This window comes from Punica granatum, chromosome 1 (genome assembly GCF_007655135.1).
Source record: "Punica granatum isolate Tunisia-2019 chromosome 1, ASM765513v2, whole genome shotgun sequence".
Taxonomy (NCBI): Eukaryota; Viridiplantae; Streptophyta; class Magnoliopsida; order Myrtales; family Lythraceae; genus Punica; species Punica granatum.
Genome location: NC_045127.1, coordinates 42,623,018 through 42,641,775, shown reverse-complemented (window position 1 = coordinate 42,641,775; position 18,758 = coordinate 42,623,018). Strand labels below are relative to the sequence as shown.

At 46.3% G+C, this 18,758-nt stretch overlaps 2 protein-coding genes across 2 annotated transcripts; both read left to right on the top strand.

Annotated features, from left to right (window-relative positions):
* Nucleotides 1-279: 279 nt before the first annotated feature.
* On the top strand, nt 280-1,953 carry LOC116216046. Its single transcript, XM_031551966.1, has 4 exons — nt 280-607; nt 703-966; nt 1,308-1,467; nt 1,566-1,953. The coding sequence occupies exons 1-4, from the start codon at nt 395-397 to the stop codon at nt 1,742-1,744; spliced, it is 816 nt and encodes a 271-aa protein (XP_031407826.1). The 5' UTR covers nt 280-394; the 3' UTR covers nt 1,745-1,953.
* A 1,310-nt stretch (nt 1,954-3,263) lies between these two features.
* On the top strand, nt 3,264-5,024 carry LOC116216035 (formin-like protein 3). The gene has a single exon (XM_031551954.1). It carries the CDS (start codon nt 3,427-3,429, stop codon nt 4,747-4,749), a length of 1,323 nt encoding a protein of 440 aa, XP_031407814.1. The 5' UTR covers nt 3,264-3,426; the 3' UTR covers nt 4,750-5,024.
* The last annotated feature ends 13,734 nt before the right edge of the window (nt 5,025-18,758 follow it).

The following is an 18,758-nucleotide window of genomic DNA, read 5'->3' as shown; positions in this document are numbered from 1 at the left end:
TTTACTTTGAGATTTTTCGAGAAAAAACGAACGCCCGAAACTCAACAAAATGAATTCCGGGAGTTCATTCTCCTCGAATTCCAAAACGTGTGGAGGATTTCTTGGATCGTAGGAGCACCTCTCCACCACCCATCAAGTTGAGCCCAGTTGGATGTGATGGGCCTTCCCTTAGCTGGGCCCATAACCCATCACCAACCGTAAGGAAGGAAGTGGAAGAATGCAGATCAACTGCAATCCTCTGTGTCTTATCCCTTCGTCTTAGGAAATGTCTGAGAGCTGTCGTGTTATCTTCTCTTCCTCTCCTTTTCGACTCTTTCCATGACATATTAGAATAGATCACAGAGAGAGAGAGAGAGAGAGAGAGAGAGAGAGAGAAGTCATCAAGTAGTATGCCATGGCCGTGGCCACCACACTCAGCTTCTTGAGACTTCCAGCTCTTCCCCCTAACAAGCCTCCCAACCCCAACTTCCCCAAGCTCCCCCTCCCGCCCCCGAAACTCGCCTCCCCCGGCCCCGGCCCCGGCCCTCTTAATTTAACGTTTGACCATCTCCAATCTGCTTCCCTGCCCCTCACCGCTGTCGCATTGCCATTCATCTTGGATGCCGAGGCAAGTGCAGTTTTAATAAGTAGCATTGGATCGGAATGCAGTTACACGATGATGTAATCTGTATGTTATTATCCCGTGGCATTTCGGTGGTGCAGGATGCATTGGCGGTGGGAGGCGAGTTGGGGATACTGGAGGGGAGGACGTTCGCGTTGATCCACCCGATCGTGATGGGGGGCCTGTTCGTGTACACGCTTTGGGCAGGGTACCTGGGCTGGCAATGGCGCCGCGTCCGGACCATCCAGACGGAAATTAATGAGCTCAAGAAGCAAGTCAAGCCGGTCGCTGTTGCTCCCGATGGCTCTCCCCCGCCCGAGGCTCCCCCATCTCCCGCTGAACTCAAAATTCAACAGCTCACCGAGGTATGTGTCCGCTAAATAGGGAGCTTGCCACAAGTTAAACAGCATTCCATGAATATCAGGATACCTGGAATATTTGTTTCAGCAATAAAATGCCTAGGGATTTATGGGGCAATTTCTGGAATTCCTTTCCGCCCGAGATCCTTGTAACGGGTTACAGGGTGACATTCTCATCAAACATAGTTTTTTTTTTTTGTTTTTTTTAATGCAAAACTGTCCCCTTGAGGCAACCGGTATATGTCTCCGATGCATAGTATTTTTGTGCAAAATTGTCCCCTTTGGAACCTCCCAAGGATGCTTGAGCTAGTAATTATAATGATTTGATCTCTCACACTGAAATGCAGGAGAGGAAGGATCTAATTAAAGGCAACTTCCGGGACAGGCATTTCAATGCGGGATCCATACTGCTTGGATTCGGGGTGTTTGAGGCAGTGGGCGGTGGATTCAATACGTGGTTCCGGGCGGGGAAGCTATTCCCTGGACCCCACTTATTCGCCGGAGCAGGTGTGTCATAACTTAAGGCCCATACATCCTCAATCATTCTTCCGTGATCAATTCTATTTCATATCGAGTGGCTAATATGTGCTTATATGTATGAACAGCAATAACAGTGCTGTGGGCGGCTGCTGCGGCACTGGTACCTGCGATGCAGAAAGGGAGCGAGACTGCCAGGAATCTACATATTGCTCTGAACGCCTTTAACGTAGTGCTTTTCATATGGCAGATCCCCACTGGGATCGATATCGTCTACAAGGTCTTTGAATTCACCAAGTGGCCTTAAACCTAGCATTCTTTTCTCCTGCCCTCTATTATATACACTAGCATATGTACATTCATGTGCAGTATCTGAATATTGTCTTAGCTAATATTTGCTTTGCCGAATGAGCTTATGAAGAAGAATTTGTACTCCGCATTATCGTCTCAAACTTATTTGGTTCTCCATATTTCCCTTCCCTGAGGAAATGGGTAAGACACTGACTTCATGGTTCATTGTATTCTTCGGAAAAAGCAAAAGAGAAAACACAGTGTACTTGTAATGTCACAATGATAATGCACCAGTGCTAAATTATGGCGACGCAGTGATAATTCTTTGCAGCACCTAAACAATTGGTGACCTCAGTCCGATTAGTGACCGTGTGACATTACCGAATGAGACAAGTTTGGATTAATTGATTGGTTTTCTTTGGCGGCACTCATTCCATCCCTTACCCTTGAATATCGTAGTCGAGTTAGACAAGTCAGTTGCATTAACCACATCGCAGACATCCTGTTTCTGCATAATGATAGGTGACATATGGCATTCCTAGCATTTGTGTTTTGGTCTTGCCGTTGTAGCAAACTAATAATCCTCGAAGTAAAAGATGACCAACATCTCATTTACTTCATGATCGAATGGATCACATGGCCGAAATTAGATTAGGCAAGAAAGCAAATTTAATGGAGATCAGGAAGTATAGTCCTAGATGATCCATCATCAGGACAAAAAAGTGTACGGGCTTCTCTATGACATAAGAGCAGAGCCAAAAGGAAGAGGTCCCGGTCGGACCCATTTCCGAACACTTCTCTGGTGCTTTTCCAGAATCATTAAAGCGCCCAAATTGTGTTCATGGAATAATGGCTGTGCTTTCATGACATTTTGCAAAGTAAAAAATAGTCGTAAATTGTGAAGATAGCTGTAACCAATTCTATATTCCAATTCGAATCCCCTTGACAGTTAAGGAAATATATATATGAAAAAGAAGGCGCAATACATCGCTTGAGAGGGCTGGTTAATTCAAGAATCGTGAAAAGGTCGGGAAAACTTGAAAGCGTGAAAAAGGAAGCGGCAGCATAAGTGTCTCACTTTGCTAGCAAGCAAAGTCAGAAACAAGACATGGGACAGGACCCCTGTATGAATCGTTGTTGAGATCATGTGGAGAATCTAAGCACAGAGCGGTTTTGATCTGTGCAGGAATCTTCAACGGGAATAAAGCGCGACGGAGAGAAAAGAAATCTAGTGGTTCTCGAGCCGGCGATGGAACAGCAACAGGAGCTGGAGACATATGCCTCACAGCTCATAGACGTTTTCGGTGTGAAAAATGGAATTCGGCTGGATAGTTCTGGCGGCCAGGGGTGTCAAGTGGATGCGGGATTCCTTGGTACAGGAATGAGAAGGGAAACGTAGACTCTTTCGGAAAGCCTCCTTTCTAACCTCTGCAAATGCTGGGGCTAAAAACAGCGGATACCAATCTTGGGTGAGTGGTGGGAGAAAGAAAGAAGCCCCAAAGCAGAATCAGATACCGTGCCTGCCTTCTTTGATGGACATCTCTCACATTTCTTTACCTCAAAGCTTTTGATGCACAGACTGGAACTCCTCTATATAAAAAAAACACCCGATCCCCACTCATTACCTCATCTCATATTCTTCCAACTGCATTTAATCCCGTAGTTGGCAGAAGGTGACACGGTTGCGATTAAGTTTGAATGGCAAGCCAAGCTAGGCCATGGCGTCGGTTGCCCTCAATGATTCGGGGCCCAGCCCCGGTCCCTCCACCGCCCACGCCTGCACCTGCACCTGCTGGGCCACCCCCAACCGCACCGGTGGCCCGTCCGCCTGTTGCTGCTCCCGCATTCAGGGCCGCATCTCCACCTCCACCTCCACCCCCACGAGAGCCCACTCCGCCTCCACCCCCTCAGCCTCAGCCTCAACGAGAGCCCACTCCGCCTCCACCCCCACCACCAGCTGCTGCTTCTCCTCCTCCCCCTCGTCCTGCAGTTCCAGAACCATCAGCCCCACCTGAGCCTCCAACTCGGGGAGCAACCGTCGGGTCTGTTCCATCATCTCCAGTTTCGAGACCCGCTGGAGCAGCATGGGCCCCGAGTTCAACATCTTCATTGCCACCTTCTCCTGCTCCGGCTCAGCGGACATCGCCACCCGCAGTTACTAGTCCTCCAGTAAGGAGTCCTAGAGTTTCGGCTCCCACTTCACCAGTTCAGACTCGGAACGGGGTCCCATCTCCTTCCGCTCCTCCTCCTGCACCACCGCCGACTACTACTGCTGCTGCTGCTGCTACAGCAATGCCAGTGCCAAGCCCGAAGATGGAGAGCAAGCGCATAATGACTCCTGTTCCATCTCCTCCTAAAGTCATTAAGCCTGAGGCCGAGGTCCGAACCCCTCCTCAGTCGCCCAAGACTAGGCCCGTGGCTCCACCGCCTTCCCCATTGGCCCTGCCCCCAACCCAAATAAAGACTATGGAAGCCGAGCAGAAGACAATTACAATGCATCAGAAAGTTTCTGATCAAAATCATAAGCCCAACGGAGGTGGAGAAATGCCGCGGGAACCAGCTAGGGACACTCGCAAGCATGAACATGGCAACGGCATTATGGATGCCCACAAGAAGCATCACGATAAGAAGCATTTGGATACAGAGGAGGCGGGCGTGAAGGTCATAACAATTGCAGGAGAGAACAAGGGCGCCATGATGGAGCTCCTCCGTTCCCCCAAGAGCGGGAGGTTTCTCCACAGGATAGGCAAGAGGAGCGATGGAGACGAATCGGGAAGCTCAAGCAGCAGCAGCCGTGAAGGCAAGCAAAAGATGAAGGACAAGACTCTCAAGTCGAAGGCGATGCTGTCCCCTCCAATGACTGCATTCATGAATAGCAACGTGCAAGGCGTCAACAATTCCATAGTCTATGACTCTTCCTGCACTCACCACGATCCGGGCGTCCACCTCTCCTTCTCCAGGAAGCCTTCATCCAATGGCATCCACCACGTCAAGGACAAGGACAGCGCCAAGGGTCACTAGAAGTCATCACCAAAAAGAGGAGTTTCCTTCATTTTATATTTGATATATAGAGGATCGGTGATGTTCGCGTCGCGAATAATAATAAACTTTGAAGTGCAAGAGGTGTTTGTAATAAATAGGGAGTGGGATTCTTATTCTTCATGGTAGCATTCCACTTCCAGTGGATGTAAAGCGAAGAACTGAAGATGGCCCCATCCCTTTCAATTTGGTTTTCTGGCGTGTGACTATGTATTGTACAATCATCAGTTCCAATAAAGTGGCTATTCGTTTTGAAATTTTTCTTTTTGAAGGCGACTTCCAAATCAGACTTCGAATTCTTTCTTGAAAATTTGTGCTTTTGCAGCTGCGACAGCTACAGCAGTGACCGTTGACATTGGAGTAGGGAGATTGTCAGCTGCTCCGCATTCCCTACTGTCACCAGCCAATGAGGCCGGTTCATGTGATTGCCGGTGGCTCTGCTGCCTGTTGACAAATTTAAGAGACCACTTAACACCAGTTCATTTCCTTATTATGTTTTGTTTCTAGTAACAAGTTCTGATGACAATGATCAATGAAGTTGTGGTATGAGTCCCTATTCTACCGGAATATTGAAACGTTGTTATCTTTAAGAGGTGTGGATACATATTTGATGAGACCGTCAAGGTGAATACAATACCATGGCATCATCAAGACAAAATCCTGCAGGACTCTGCATAGTCCTTGACTTCGTGATGATTATAATTGTGACTGAGTTTCAAGGTGCTACCGAATGAACATTTGAATGATGCTACCTATGGTGGGGGTTGGTGGTGGCCAGAATGAGACCGGTGCAGAGTCCATGGGACGCTTCGGGGCCTTGAATGCTAGTAAGAATAAAAAAGCGAGGAAATCTTGGGATTCTCGAAAATGAAAAAGAACCGTATTGACTGTAAGGAGCCGGAAGTTAGGGTAGGAGGATTCAGAGGTGGATCTAGATTTGACGTCCTTGCAGAGGTATCTCCGAGGGAGAATACCTTTCTATTTGATTAGGGAGAGGTTCTTATCAGTAGGACATCTCGAGTCTATTCATTTCCATTTTCCCATCTATATACATCGGTCTCCCTTGTCGCAGAACATGGAACATGTTAAGGTGAATGATGTATCTAATGAGCTCGATGTTGCTATCAAAGAAAGTGATGAATTTCTGCAAGTTCACACATTGTCCTGATGCTTTGCTTTACAGCTCCAAGATCCTATTCTCCAACGATATGGTACCTTCGATGAAGAACCAAAGATTATCGGCAAAAAGGATGTGCGTAACACCTCGTGGCAGATGGTTCTCTTCTTCATTCTCATGTCATGCCCCTAAGCCTCTCATGTAAAATAAGCATGCATAATTTAGTATGGGTGATAGAACATCACCACCAATCATGGTTGTGCGCATCCGAATTTTAATCTCGTCGGGATACCCGTGTGCGCGCCTATGCAACGCGGCTTGGGAGTGTCCACCTTCCCGGGGACGCGCGACGGACACATGTGAGAAGGAGTCGCCACTTGTCATTTTACCACCAGAAGGTCGAGGGCTGACAAGTTACCCGGGTCTAGGAGTACGAGGTACACCTAATTACTAAGGCATATGGTCTACGAAACTTGAGGTTCCGAATTCGGGGGTTCTGTTACATGCGAGCCTATATCTCGCACGCCCTATCGGTACTCTAGCTTGTCTAGGTTTGCCATTTTAATTTAATTACCGCTTAATTGAGTTCCGCTCATCTTACGCGTTTTGACACTGTAAATTCGAAGAAGCACTCCGACCGTCCACTCTCCGACCGGGATTCTTACATGAATAAATGTACAACATAAACTCTTACATTGTTTTCTCGAATAAATAAAACACAAATTACAACTGAATCCCGATCGATTCGCGTTCGGTTATTATTCCACTCGTACTCACCGTGCGGTTTGAAAAGACTGAAATTGAAATTAAGACGCGCGCTCAATGTTAGGGGATTGAACCCCGTGATCTACGGTTGGGGCGTTGGACCCCCCTATGGATCGTGTTCTAAAGGATCGGGCTCGATCCGCATAACAAACAAGCGTAAGAATGTAATAAAATGGGCACAAATAAACAAACAATTGGGTTTTGTTATTTTCAAATTTACGTGAATTAACCGATTGTTAACCGGGGTATCTTGGCATGCAAATCCTACCCTAAAACAGACAAAGTGGGTACAGGGTGTGTATCAATCAAGGATTGTCTCGGGAAGGTATTTCGCATTTGGCATTATTTTCCGAGGACTTGACGTACGTGACGTCTGTTGTCAAGTCTTGTGTTTGTGGGTTGCTTTTAGGATTGTTCTATGTTGTGACACTACGGCTGTTACGAGTTATTATTGAACATGGATTCCACTCGTAAATCCTAGAACCTAGTGCTTATCCCGCTATTGCCCGTTTTTTGTCTTAACCAAGTACACAATTAGTCCGGTATTTGTATTTTGAGCCAATCCACCAGAACTAACTACCCGAGACTATGTTAGAATAACAAAAATTCATCGGTCGGATAGAGCGGGCTATGCAAATGAACCTGCGCCTGGACAGGTAGCCCATCCCTACCCTGATACCGTAGTGTTTCTTTTATTCTAACCCTATGGTTGTCGCTAAGTTGGAAATATACGATTTTGCCCTTGAGGTGAAAATTATTGTCGGAAAAGAGATATTACGAAGTGCGGGCCACCTCGGCCTGTGACCGGCGCTAACCAATCCCCTGGACCTTCCAGGGTTGTCAAGAACCCTAAAAAAGTCAAAAGATCGGTTAATCTATCCGGAAGTGATCTAAGAAGAACTTTCGCATCCCGACCTGAGTTTCTTGAAATCGGGTGAGGCCTCGAGTCAAGACGCGTAAGTCCTTCCTAGACATCCATGTCACATCGAGCCACGTGTCTCGGGTTTTATAAAATTTACAAGTTTTGAGAAGGACACCAACGCATGTTTGCAACCTATCGACGCGTGTTACCAGTTTATTACCAATTCGTGCAAAATTATTAGGGTCACGTGAGTAAATTAATCGCATGAACGTCCCAATTTCCCCGTAAGTGAAATTATCGATTAAATTAATTAATATTTTGCCAAATGCTCTAAATATGCGGGTTTCAGACCGTTGAGCCAATCATTGATGGACCGTCCGATGCGAATCCTAATTTCCGACCACCTTGGGATTTAAAAATTAATTTTAGGTTGAGTTCGCATGATTAAACCGGTTCGTGTGAGGTTTCAATTAAACGAGGAAATAAAGCGTTTAAACACGAATGGAGAGCACATTATCACGTCAAGCACGACAAACATGCATATTACACAATCGGTGCCGTCATGATCATGATAAACACATATAATCATACACAAACGTAATATTAACGGAATCGATAAAACGGCACCGACTCATGAAAACGGAAAATCATGCAAAGAGTACGCATCATCACGTTGTATACAAATAATTACATGAATAAAATATTTAAACGGGGCACATACGTTGTCGGTCGGGGATCCAAGTAGGTAAGGGTTGGATATTTTTAGAAAATGCCCAGGGACTGATTTGAACGACTTTAAAAGAGCAGGGACTGATTTGAAAATTCGGATAAAGTTTCGGGGATTGATTTGAAAATTCTGGAAAAATTGGGGACTTTGTAAAAATTACTGAAAATGTCCCAGCACTTGTTTGAAACGAATTTGAAAATTCGGGCTGATTTGAAAAGCAAAAAATGGCCCGGGACTAAACTGAAACAACTTGGAAAGTTCATTGGGATGCTTGAAAGATTCTGAAAAATTCGAGGACTAATTGGAAAATGGTAAAAATAACTGGAACTTGACTGAAGAGAATTTTAAAATTCGGGGCAGATCTGAAAAGGGCGAAAAATGGCCCCGGGACTAAACGGAAACAACTTGAAAAGTTCTTTGGAGTGGTTGAAAAATTCTGGAAAATTCAAGGACTGATCTGGAAATATCAAAATTGGCCGGGACTTAACTGAAACGAATTTTAAAGTTGGTGGCAGATCTGAAAAAAATAAAAAAATGCATCCTCAGGATTGAAATGAGACAAAACGGAAAGTTCGTAAAATCGAGTTCGGGACAAATCCGATCACCCACGCAACCCAAGAACGCTCATTTCACATCATATCCATCCATGAAAAATATTAATATTTAGAAATGGAGCCCTAAACATGCCACTAAGTCGAGAATTTACCTAGTTCGGGAAGTTGAGGGGCGGTTCTGTAAATAAATAAAAAAATCGCCTGGCGAATTAGGCGGAGCTGGGCCGGATTGGGCCGCTGGGATCCGGGTCGGTTGTTGGGCCAAACTGGGCCGATGTTGGACAGACCAGGCCACGGCTAGTGGGCAGGTGGACGGGTTGCTGCTGGGCCGAGCTGGATGACTGGGCTGGGCCGCTGCCGGACTGGGCCGAACTGCTGGACGCGCGAACGGGGCTGCTGGGTGGTATGCCTGTTCAACTCGGAAATCACAAAGCCCCGATTAAGAAAGAAACGGAAAAACAAAGAGACGAGAACGGGCGGTCCGAGCGGCAGCGTCGCGGCGACTTCCGACTCCGAGGAGGTTCCCGGCGGTCCGCTGGAGTAGGGATCGAGGTGAGGAGCCCAGGGAGAATCCGGATCGGGGATGTGTGAACAAGTTGAGGGCCGATTGTTTTCGAGAGAAAATGTCGGAGCCAAGGGCGAAACGGGCGTCCAAACCGATAGCGGGTTCCGCTGTTCGAGCTGAGGATTTTCTTCGGGAGAATCTGTGAGCTGAGAGCAAGTTCGTCCGAGAGAGTGTGGGAGTTGAGGGAGAGTGAGGTGAGGGAAAGCGGGAGAGTGAGCTGAGGGAGGGCGTGAGGATCGGGATGAGCCCGAAGAATAGAGCCGGGGGAACCGAGTGTTCGAGAGTGAGCTGAGGGAGTCGTTCGAATTACCGCCGTTTAACACTCGAGCTGAGGGTTTTTTTTTTTGGAGAGAATCGGCCAGCTAAGGGATCCGAACCCCGGATTGAGCTGCCGGTTTTTGTTTGAAAAATCGAGAGAGAGAAAGAGAGAGTCGGTGTGCACGAAATCTGTTGGCGTGTGCAGAGGTTAGAGTGTGGCAGGCTCGGGTCAAGAGGCGCGGCAGCAGTCACGGGCTCGGTCGTCCCTGTAAGGAGGAAGAAAAAAAGAAAAGAAAACTGAGAGGAAAGGAGGAAGAAGAAGAAGAATAGGAACCTGGGGGGCATAGAGTCAACGGTCAGAAGTCGTCTGAATTCTGACCGGTTCTGACTCTTTTTTTTTTGTTTCCTTCGAATTCGACGCGCGTACAAAATTGAAAATTCCGTCTTCTTGATCGGACGTCGAAAAAATGATTCGAGACCGCTATAGTGCTTAGAAAAATTCGTTGATCGATATTATGCAATAAAATTATTTTCAATCTCGAATTTTGTTCCAAATTTTGAAAATTGACGTCGATGTACGCGAAATTCGGAAACGTTCCAAATAGTATTATTTTTGAAAAATCATAAACTTGGTGTTAAATTAGGGAAATTTGCTGTTTCCAAAAAGTCGCGAATACTCGAGTAATTAATCGAAAATACTTCTCTTACGGGTGGCAAAATGACGATTTTGCCCCTCTAGAGCCAGTGGACCAAAATTGAGTGCTGACAGCTTGCCCCGCTTTGGTTGCGTGCTCGGATAGAGGGCGTGGCCAAAGATCATGAGAAGCACCCGTTTGGCCTTGACGACCATCTGGACATTCTCCTAGATGCAACGGACTTATTTGTGGGAGGAAAAAGACAAAGGAGTCATAGCAAGGAAATGATATGGCGTGAATTTGTAACCCAAAACAGCAAATGCAAGGATAAAATTCGTAAAGCAATAAATGTGGATGCGAAGTCCAGAAAGCCGTAAAGGTGGACACGATGTCCAGAAAGCAGTAAATGTGAACACGAAGTCCTAAAAGCGATAGAGGTGGACACGAAGTCCGAAAAACAGTAAGAGTGAACACGAAGTTTGAAAAACAGTAAAGATGGACACGAAATCCTAGACACGAAGTACGAAAAGTAGTAAAGATGAACACGAAATCCTAGACACGAAGTACGAAAAGTAGTAAAGATGGACACGAAGTCCGAAAAGCAGTAAAGATGGACACGAAGTCTGGAAAGCAATAAAGATGGACACGAAGTCCGGAAAGTAATAAAGATGGACACGAAGTCCTGGACGCGAAGTTCGAAAAGCAGTAAAGATGGACACGAAGTCCGAAAAGCAGTAAAGATGGACACGAAGTCCGGAAAGCAATAAAGATGGACACGAAGTCCTGGACGCGAAGTCCGAAAAGCAGTAAAGATGGACACGAAGTCTGGAAAGCAATAAAGATGGACACGAAATCTTGGACGCGAAGTCCGAAAAGCAGTAAAGATGGACACGAAGTCCTGGACGCGAAGTTCGAAAAGCATTAAAGATGGACACGAAATCCGGAAAGCAATAAAGATGGACACGAAGTCTGGAAAGTAATAAAGATTGACACGAAGTCCTGGACGCGAAGTCCGAAAAGCTGTAAAGATGGAAAAGAAGTCCTGGACACGAAGTCCGAAAAGCAGTAAAGATGGACACGAAATCCTGGACACGGAGTCCGAAAAGCAGTAAAGATGGACACGAAGTCCTGGACACGGAGTCCGAAAAGCAGTAAAGATGGACACGAAGTCCTGGATACGAAGTTCAAAAAGCAGTAAAGATGGACACGAAGTCCTAGACACAAAGTCCAGAAAGCAATAAAGATAGACACGAAGTCCGAAAAGCAGTAAAGATGGATACGAAGTCCTGGACACGGAGTCCGGAAAGCAGTAAAGATGGACACGAAGTCTTGGACACGGAGTCCGGAAAGCAATAAAGATGGACACGAAGTCCTGAACACGAAGTCCGAAAAGCAATAAAGATGGACACGAAGTCTTGGACACGGAGTCCGAAAAGCAGTAAAGCTGGACACAAAGTCCGGAAAGTAATAAAGACGGACACGAAGTCCGAAAAGTAGTAAAGATGGTCACGAAGTCCTGGAAGCAGTAGACGAGGACACAAAGTCCGAAAAGCAGTAAATGTAGGCATAATGCGAAAATGCAGGGAATGTTAGGGAATGGCGTGGGGCGCTGAAGAGGGGCGCTTGGCATTGGGTCATGGCTTTGTTGGCAGGGTGTAGTGGTAGGCGTGGCTTGCAGTTTGTCGCGTGATTGGGCGCATGCTGGATGACTTGTGTCGCGTGCTTAGCGGGGATGGTTTGATCACTGTGTTCACCGGGGATGCTGTTGCTTGTAAATGTTGCCATAGTGAAGTGGTGATGTAGGTTGGACTAACTCTCGGGACTAAGACGCATCTTGTCTCAGTGGAGAGTGAGGATTGCACGTGGCTTTCCCACAGAGATGGGCACCACTTTCCATTAGTCGTGTGAACGGTGGTGTACGTTGAATGTGCAGGGCTGATGCTACCCCAAATGTGCTGATCTGCCGGAGGCCGGCCTCGCTACTAGGGCGGTTGCTTGTTGCTCTGCCGGATGTCGGCTCTGTCGCAAGGGCGATTGTAGCTTGCTGGGGGATGCCCCGGTATTGCGATGAAGGACTCAAGTTCTAGACGAAGTGCTCACGTACCCCGAAGGATGGGGAATCAGAGTCCGCCGTAGTTCCCGCGTTTGTTGTACCTGTTATCCTGACATCATTAGTAAGTCATGGGATTACTAGCGATTTGTAAGCACAGGTAAAAGGATGTGTTCGCGACGCATGTTCTTCAGTTTCGGGTCGCCCAGGCGATCTGTAGAGAGTTTTTGCTTTGGCGATGCGAATGAGATCCCATTTTCGAAGGCCTCAATGCGAAGCCTCCAAGGCTCCCGTTGGTCATGTACGAGCATATCGAGACACTCTCAGTGATGCCCTAGCGGCTCTGTCGATTATTCGACGCGCCCGTCGGCTTAGGACCCTTCTCGTCAGGGTACCGTAGTGCGGCTGTGCTTGTGACCCGCATGGGGGTTTCTGTGCAAATTTGGTTAGACCTCAGTCTATTTATTTCCAAAGTGTTATGACTTGACTTCCGGAGATGAGTGTCTAGGATTTTGGTTTTGTGGTAGCCGATTGTAAGGTGGCTATGACCCGTTTGGAGTTATGCTATAACAAAAAGGAAAGAGAAAGCTTAGGGAGCACGCTACCTCAAGCCAAAAGGATACATGGGTTCACGCCTGCAGCGACATGTACCCCCCTTTCTCCTTTGTCCTTCTATTGCGTAGGCTGTCCTAAACTGCTCGGATGGTATGCTTGGTTGCCTACTGTATGTGAGGGAGACTTCGCTTTAGACAGTTGAGCAGTGCAGGAGAATCGATCGAGGATCCTGTTGGAGTAGACAAACTGGTCGTTTCCCATGGGGAAACCATAGTCCGCACGATGTGTGGCGGCCTAGGGTAATATTTTGATTTATCTCTCGTTTTACCCTCCTTTTGTCACGGCCACCCATCTCGGAGCCGTACCTCTCAACCTAAAGGGGATGAACTCTCCTTTTGCCAAGACTGCCCGCCTCGGGATTTTCAGTTGTGCGTCTCTCTTGCCCTATCTTTTGCCTAGGTCGCTTGATAGTTTTTCGACCAAGCGGGCTCGATTCTTTTGTCTCTCGAGTTTGCAAGGGCAAAGGGTTCGAAGGATTCGACCTCCAAGTGCGTTGCGTTCTTTCTCCGTTGAGGAGTTGCGTCTGCTGCTCCCTTTTTGTCGGGGTTTGTTGATTTCTTCTTTGAATTGGCGGTGCCGGAGTTTTATATCTCGGCGGTGCCTTGTTTTGTTCATTGGCGGGTTTTTCCCGCATCTTTTCTCTCTCTCTTCATTGGCGGGTTTTTCCCGCTTCTTTCCGCTCTTGCTTTTTTCTTGCAGTTAGGGTTTGTTTTATGCCCCGTGTATTTGTTGAAAACTCCTCGACTTTGCATTGCGTGGTTGCTTTGGTGTGCCTTGCCCTATTTCGTGAGGGCCGGCCTTTCATGGAGATTTGGCTCCTGGATATTCGGAAGCCGAACTTCGTGCTGCTCGTCCTTGCAAACTTTACAAATGATTTCCCCTATCGTCTAAAAAAAAGAACAAGATTTGCTCTGGGGTGTAGGTGACCGAGGTTGCCCCGGCATGAGTGTTGAACGCGGATTCCCTTGTCTTCGTGGTCTACGTCGGACGCCATTCCTGATCGTGTCTTGTTGCTCCCGTGGAGGGTCACCTGTTCGTCCTTGCAAACTTTACAAATGATTTCCCCTATCGTCTAAAAAGAAGAACAAGATTTGCTCTGGGGTGCAAGTGACCGAGGTTGCCCCGGCATGAGTGTTGAACGCAGATGCCCTGGTCTTCGTGGTCTGCGTCGGAAGCCATTCCTGATCGTGTCTTGTTGCTCCCGTGGAGGGTGCCTCTAGGAGGATAGGTGCTCTTGAAGTCGGCGTACGTGCTTTGCTTCAGGGGCCATGCTTGCCATCGACTGAGATGGTTGGGTTGACAGCATGTGACTTGCTCAGTCGTTTTTGTCTTCGGCTTCGTTAAAAGGGGGATACTTCCGCATCAAGCCTCTTTCCTGTCGACGTATAGGGAGAGAGACTCGATAGGAGTTCTCATGGAAGTGTGAACCCGTATATCGCTCTTCGCCTGTAGCCGGCGTGCCCCTGTGAAGGATGACAAAGAAGATGATGTATTAGGTGATTATACGGTGAAATATGTGGTAAGAAATGTAAGGTGGACCCATGAGAAGTTCCCTCATCTAGCGCGCGACCCATGAGGTGTCGCGCGTGGGGGACACTCAATTTCGGGAGTCCGGTCATCGCCCAGCTGGAGCGGTTAGACTGTGACTAAGAACCACATATTTGTACTTTCTCGGATTGCGGGTTGGTCTGCGCAGCCGTCCTAGGGAAAACTCGAGGAGCCGATCTCATTGGGACATGCGAGTCGGACAGGTCCGACAGAACTAACAGGGCGTCTTCGAGACTATTCAAGTGCCCCTTGAATGGTTCGTTCATGCCGAGAGCTTGTTTGGAAATGCGAATAAATGTAAAAGAGTATTTGAAAAAGAGTGTGTGTTGCCTCGGTAGCAGGTCGGTGGCCACAGCAGAGGGTGGGTTGGGCCCATTCTTCAATCGGTAGCGTGATCGTGTTGGAAGCCCTGTGGCGGGTGGGCTAGGACATGCTATATTCATTGGAGCTGTCGCCTGTGATCTTTCGTGGAGGGAAGGTCTTTCTTCAGTGTTTGGAGTCCAAGGAGGTAGCAGAGAAGTGTTTCCTGTCTCGATTGTGGTCGTTTGGGATTCAGGTTGCCTTCTTGTCGGTTATTTCCTGTAATGAGAAAAGGGGAACGATGAATGAGCAAATTATGTTTGCAATTTTCACGCAAGTGCGTAGGGGATCGAACTAATCTGGTAGGCGTCGTGCGAGCGTGCCGGGGGTGTGTGCATGGGTAAGGTGGAGGCATGCTCGCACGACGCGGAAGGACGCACTCGGTTGTGCTGGTGGATGTGCTCAGTTGCGAGAAGAGACGTGTGCGCGATTACGCGATGACACTTAGTTGCGCAGGGTTAGTGAGAAGCTAGCTTTGCCAAGGAAGGTGGATCGGCCCTCGGGCCACGGCTCACCTTGCCGTGGAGGGAGAGTGAAGGTCGCGGTTGGTCTACCTGCGAAGGAGGTCTTCGCTCACTTGTATGGTGAGATGTTAGTTGTTATGCAAAACAATAAATGAATAGGATGCATGCGATGCGTGAGTTTTCCAAAACTAATGCCGTCATTCACATTGACTCAAAAGGTTCAAAGTACAATATAGATTTTGTAAAATAAAGCCCTAAGCCGATCTTCCACCACACTCGAAGTTTGAGCGAGCGTGGCATTGGATTTCTGTAGTGGGTCTGAGCGAGCTCCCTTTGAAGTTGTGGTTGGTCGACCAGTTCCTCATCTTTCTCAGCAGCTTATCGGCGAATGTGATCGATCATGTTGTTGGTGAGGTCGACTATGGTGGCTGTGCCTGAAGTGGGGGATGTCCTGGCAGGTGTGCCGGTCTTGGTTTGTGGAGACCCGGTGGGACCCTCGTGTGTTGATGGACTTTGTCGAGGCACGAGCAAGAGGCCGAGCAAGGTGTCTCTTACCAAGACGAAAGGAAGACTGACTTAGGACTCGTTCATATGAATGATACCCTAATTTTGTAAAACAGATGATGCATGTATGCGAAGAAAGTAAATGCCCCCGGCTTAGTACAAATTACAAGTTACATCGCTCTTGAAACAGAAAAGATTCAAGTGGCACGCAGGCCGACTCGATGGACTGTTCGTCGAAGCCGAGTTGGAGGATGGCATGGAGCTCCTGCACAATGTATGGTTTTAGTGCTACAGGGACCGTGCTATCTAGGGATGGGGCTCCCCGATTCAAGGGTGTCAATTCCTTGAAACCGAGCGGGATTCTTTTCGAGGGCTAAGCGGCAGTCGAACTGCGCGCCGTACCCCTACTTCGAACCCCTATCTTGTTGGGAATTGGTGTATGTCCTAGAGGCAATCTATAATCAGTTCTGTAATATGATATCTATTTCATTATATTACGAGGCATATCTGTTATTGTGTAGATTGCGCTAAATATGATTTTACACAATAATGTCCTTGGAATAGTAGGTTCAATAGGCATCAAGTGTGACTTGATTGTGAGATCCTATAATTAATGAACATTATTCCTAAATGTCCATAGTCAAAGTATTATCGTTAATTAGGACAACGATAATACGGTTAGACTAGTGTGAGTGTTGATTGATGACCAAGTCTCATAGGTCATGGATATGGAGATATCAAATCACACCACATGTATACATTAAGAGTAATGTGTATTGGAATGACCCACCATGAGATTGCTACATGGGTTGTTACGTGACTGTCATTAGCATATCTCAAAGTGACTATAGTGTAATGGTCCTTTGACTTGAGGTCACCATAGATTCCTACATGTAATGTCATATACTTTGATACTGTCAAACGCCACTGTAACAGGATGGTTATAAAGACAGTTATTGGGTATACCACAGAGCATGGAGAGGAATGTGAGTGATCAAAATAGAATTTGTCCCTCCTACGAAACGGGAGCGATATCTCACGGCCACTTGGTGGTTAAGTCTAAAAGTGTATGCATACCCAAATGAGTCGATATAACGATATCGAGCTCATTTGTTCTGATAGACTTAACCGGTAAACCAAGAAAGAGAAATATTGAGCCATACAAGGATGTCATCGACCATGCCTTGGGCTCAATAGAGATATAGGGGACAATGGATTATATTACACGGTAATATAGGTCACGAGGTTCGTCGAGAAATTGACTTTCCGATTACTTGAGTAACGGTGATGCATTGCTAGATGCCGCTCACTGTTTGTAATATTGAAATAGAGATTTTGATATTACTATCAACGTAATTGGGAACCTACAGGGTCACACACTACGACTAAATTGACGAGATATTTTGAAACAAATAAAATCGTCTAATAGAGATTAGATGATTTAGGATGTGACTAATTAATCGGATATTTAATGAGATTAAATTTGTCGATTAATTAGACCCGATTTATTAGATTAAATGGACTAAATTGATGCACGATTAATGCGGTGACACATGGGCCAATGGTTTAATGACATTTACTTGGACACATGTCACTTGGAGCCTTGATTTTCCTTGTCCCACATCGGCTAGAATTGGTTTTCTTCCTTCCCCTGTTGCTTATAAAAAAAAGGGGCAGATTACTTTTATATATATATATATGCTTATATATAAAAGCGCACACATATTATATATATATATGCTAATATATATATGTACGTGCATATATGTGTGCATATAAAATATATATAATTTGGGTTGAATTGTTCAACTCAAATTAGGTCCATTAGTCTTAAAAATTTCGGGTGTTGCATCGGTGTTTCTTTCGAGTGTTGGTCGCTAGCACCGCCGATCTCGAAGACTCGTCGACAAAGTCGGTGTGGACACCGGTAGAGGCGTCACGCGTGGGACGCTTGGTCGACAATTTTAAATATTCCAGGTACGCTTTTATTTACTCTTATTCTTCTAGTAGGTCTTGGAATTAGTTTCACGGGTAGGAAATTTTGAATTTCTGTTCCTTTTTCGTTTCCGTTGCGCCCCGTGAAACTAGCAATTGGTATCAGAGCCTAGCTAGTTAGAATCTGAGTAGATAATAGCATAAAATATGATTTTGTGCTTGGTACTGGTATGATTATGTTTGATATTTGCGGTGCATGACTGTTAGACATGGACTATGTCCTAGTTGTGTTAGTATAATAGTTATACGTACGGACTATTATGTAATAGTTACATAATAGTGTACAGTGAGATCGATTAAATGTTAATCAAATCCCTCAAAATATTAAGTCCATATCCTTCCACCGTGTAACGCTCGTCAAGACCAAGATCGATGAGTGTGTAGACCTTGCCTTCGCAGGATGCCCTTATCTATCCTAGTAAGACGTTGTGTTTACCAGTGGGTCGGACTTAACTGAGCAAGCCTAATAGGATTAGGAGTTCAGAGGCATGTAGTTGGGCATCGATCTATAAGATAGATTTGAATAAGGAGTTATTCACTCAACTAATCAAGAGTTGCATGTAATGCAATTGGGAAAGTGAGTTCCCTACCTAAATAGCCAGTTCTGGGTGAATCAGCCCTCGCTGACTCAGAGCTTGGTGAGATATGGATCTTGAGCTACTATGAGAATGATATTCTCTGAATCAATGTTGAGGGTCATTGATTTGATATAAATAGTGCGAGCAATATTTATAAAGTCCTCATTAAATATTGTTGTGTCATAATACTTATTTTGTATATTTCTATGGTAGTTACCATGGCAGGGAGCACTTCTAGTACTTTCTGTTTGCGATCCGTCCTTGATAAGGACAAACTGTCAGGGAATAATTTCCTTGGTTGGTATCGAAACTTGAGAATTGTTCTCACCCAAGAAAAGAAGCTATATGTCTTAGAGCAACCTCTTCTTGCGCCACCGCCTGACGATGCCCCCCA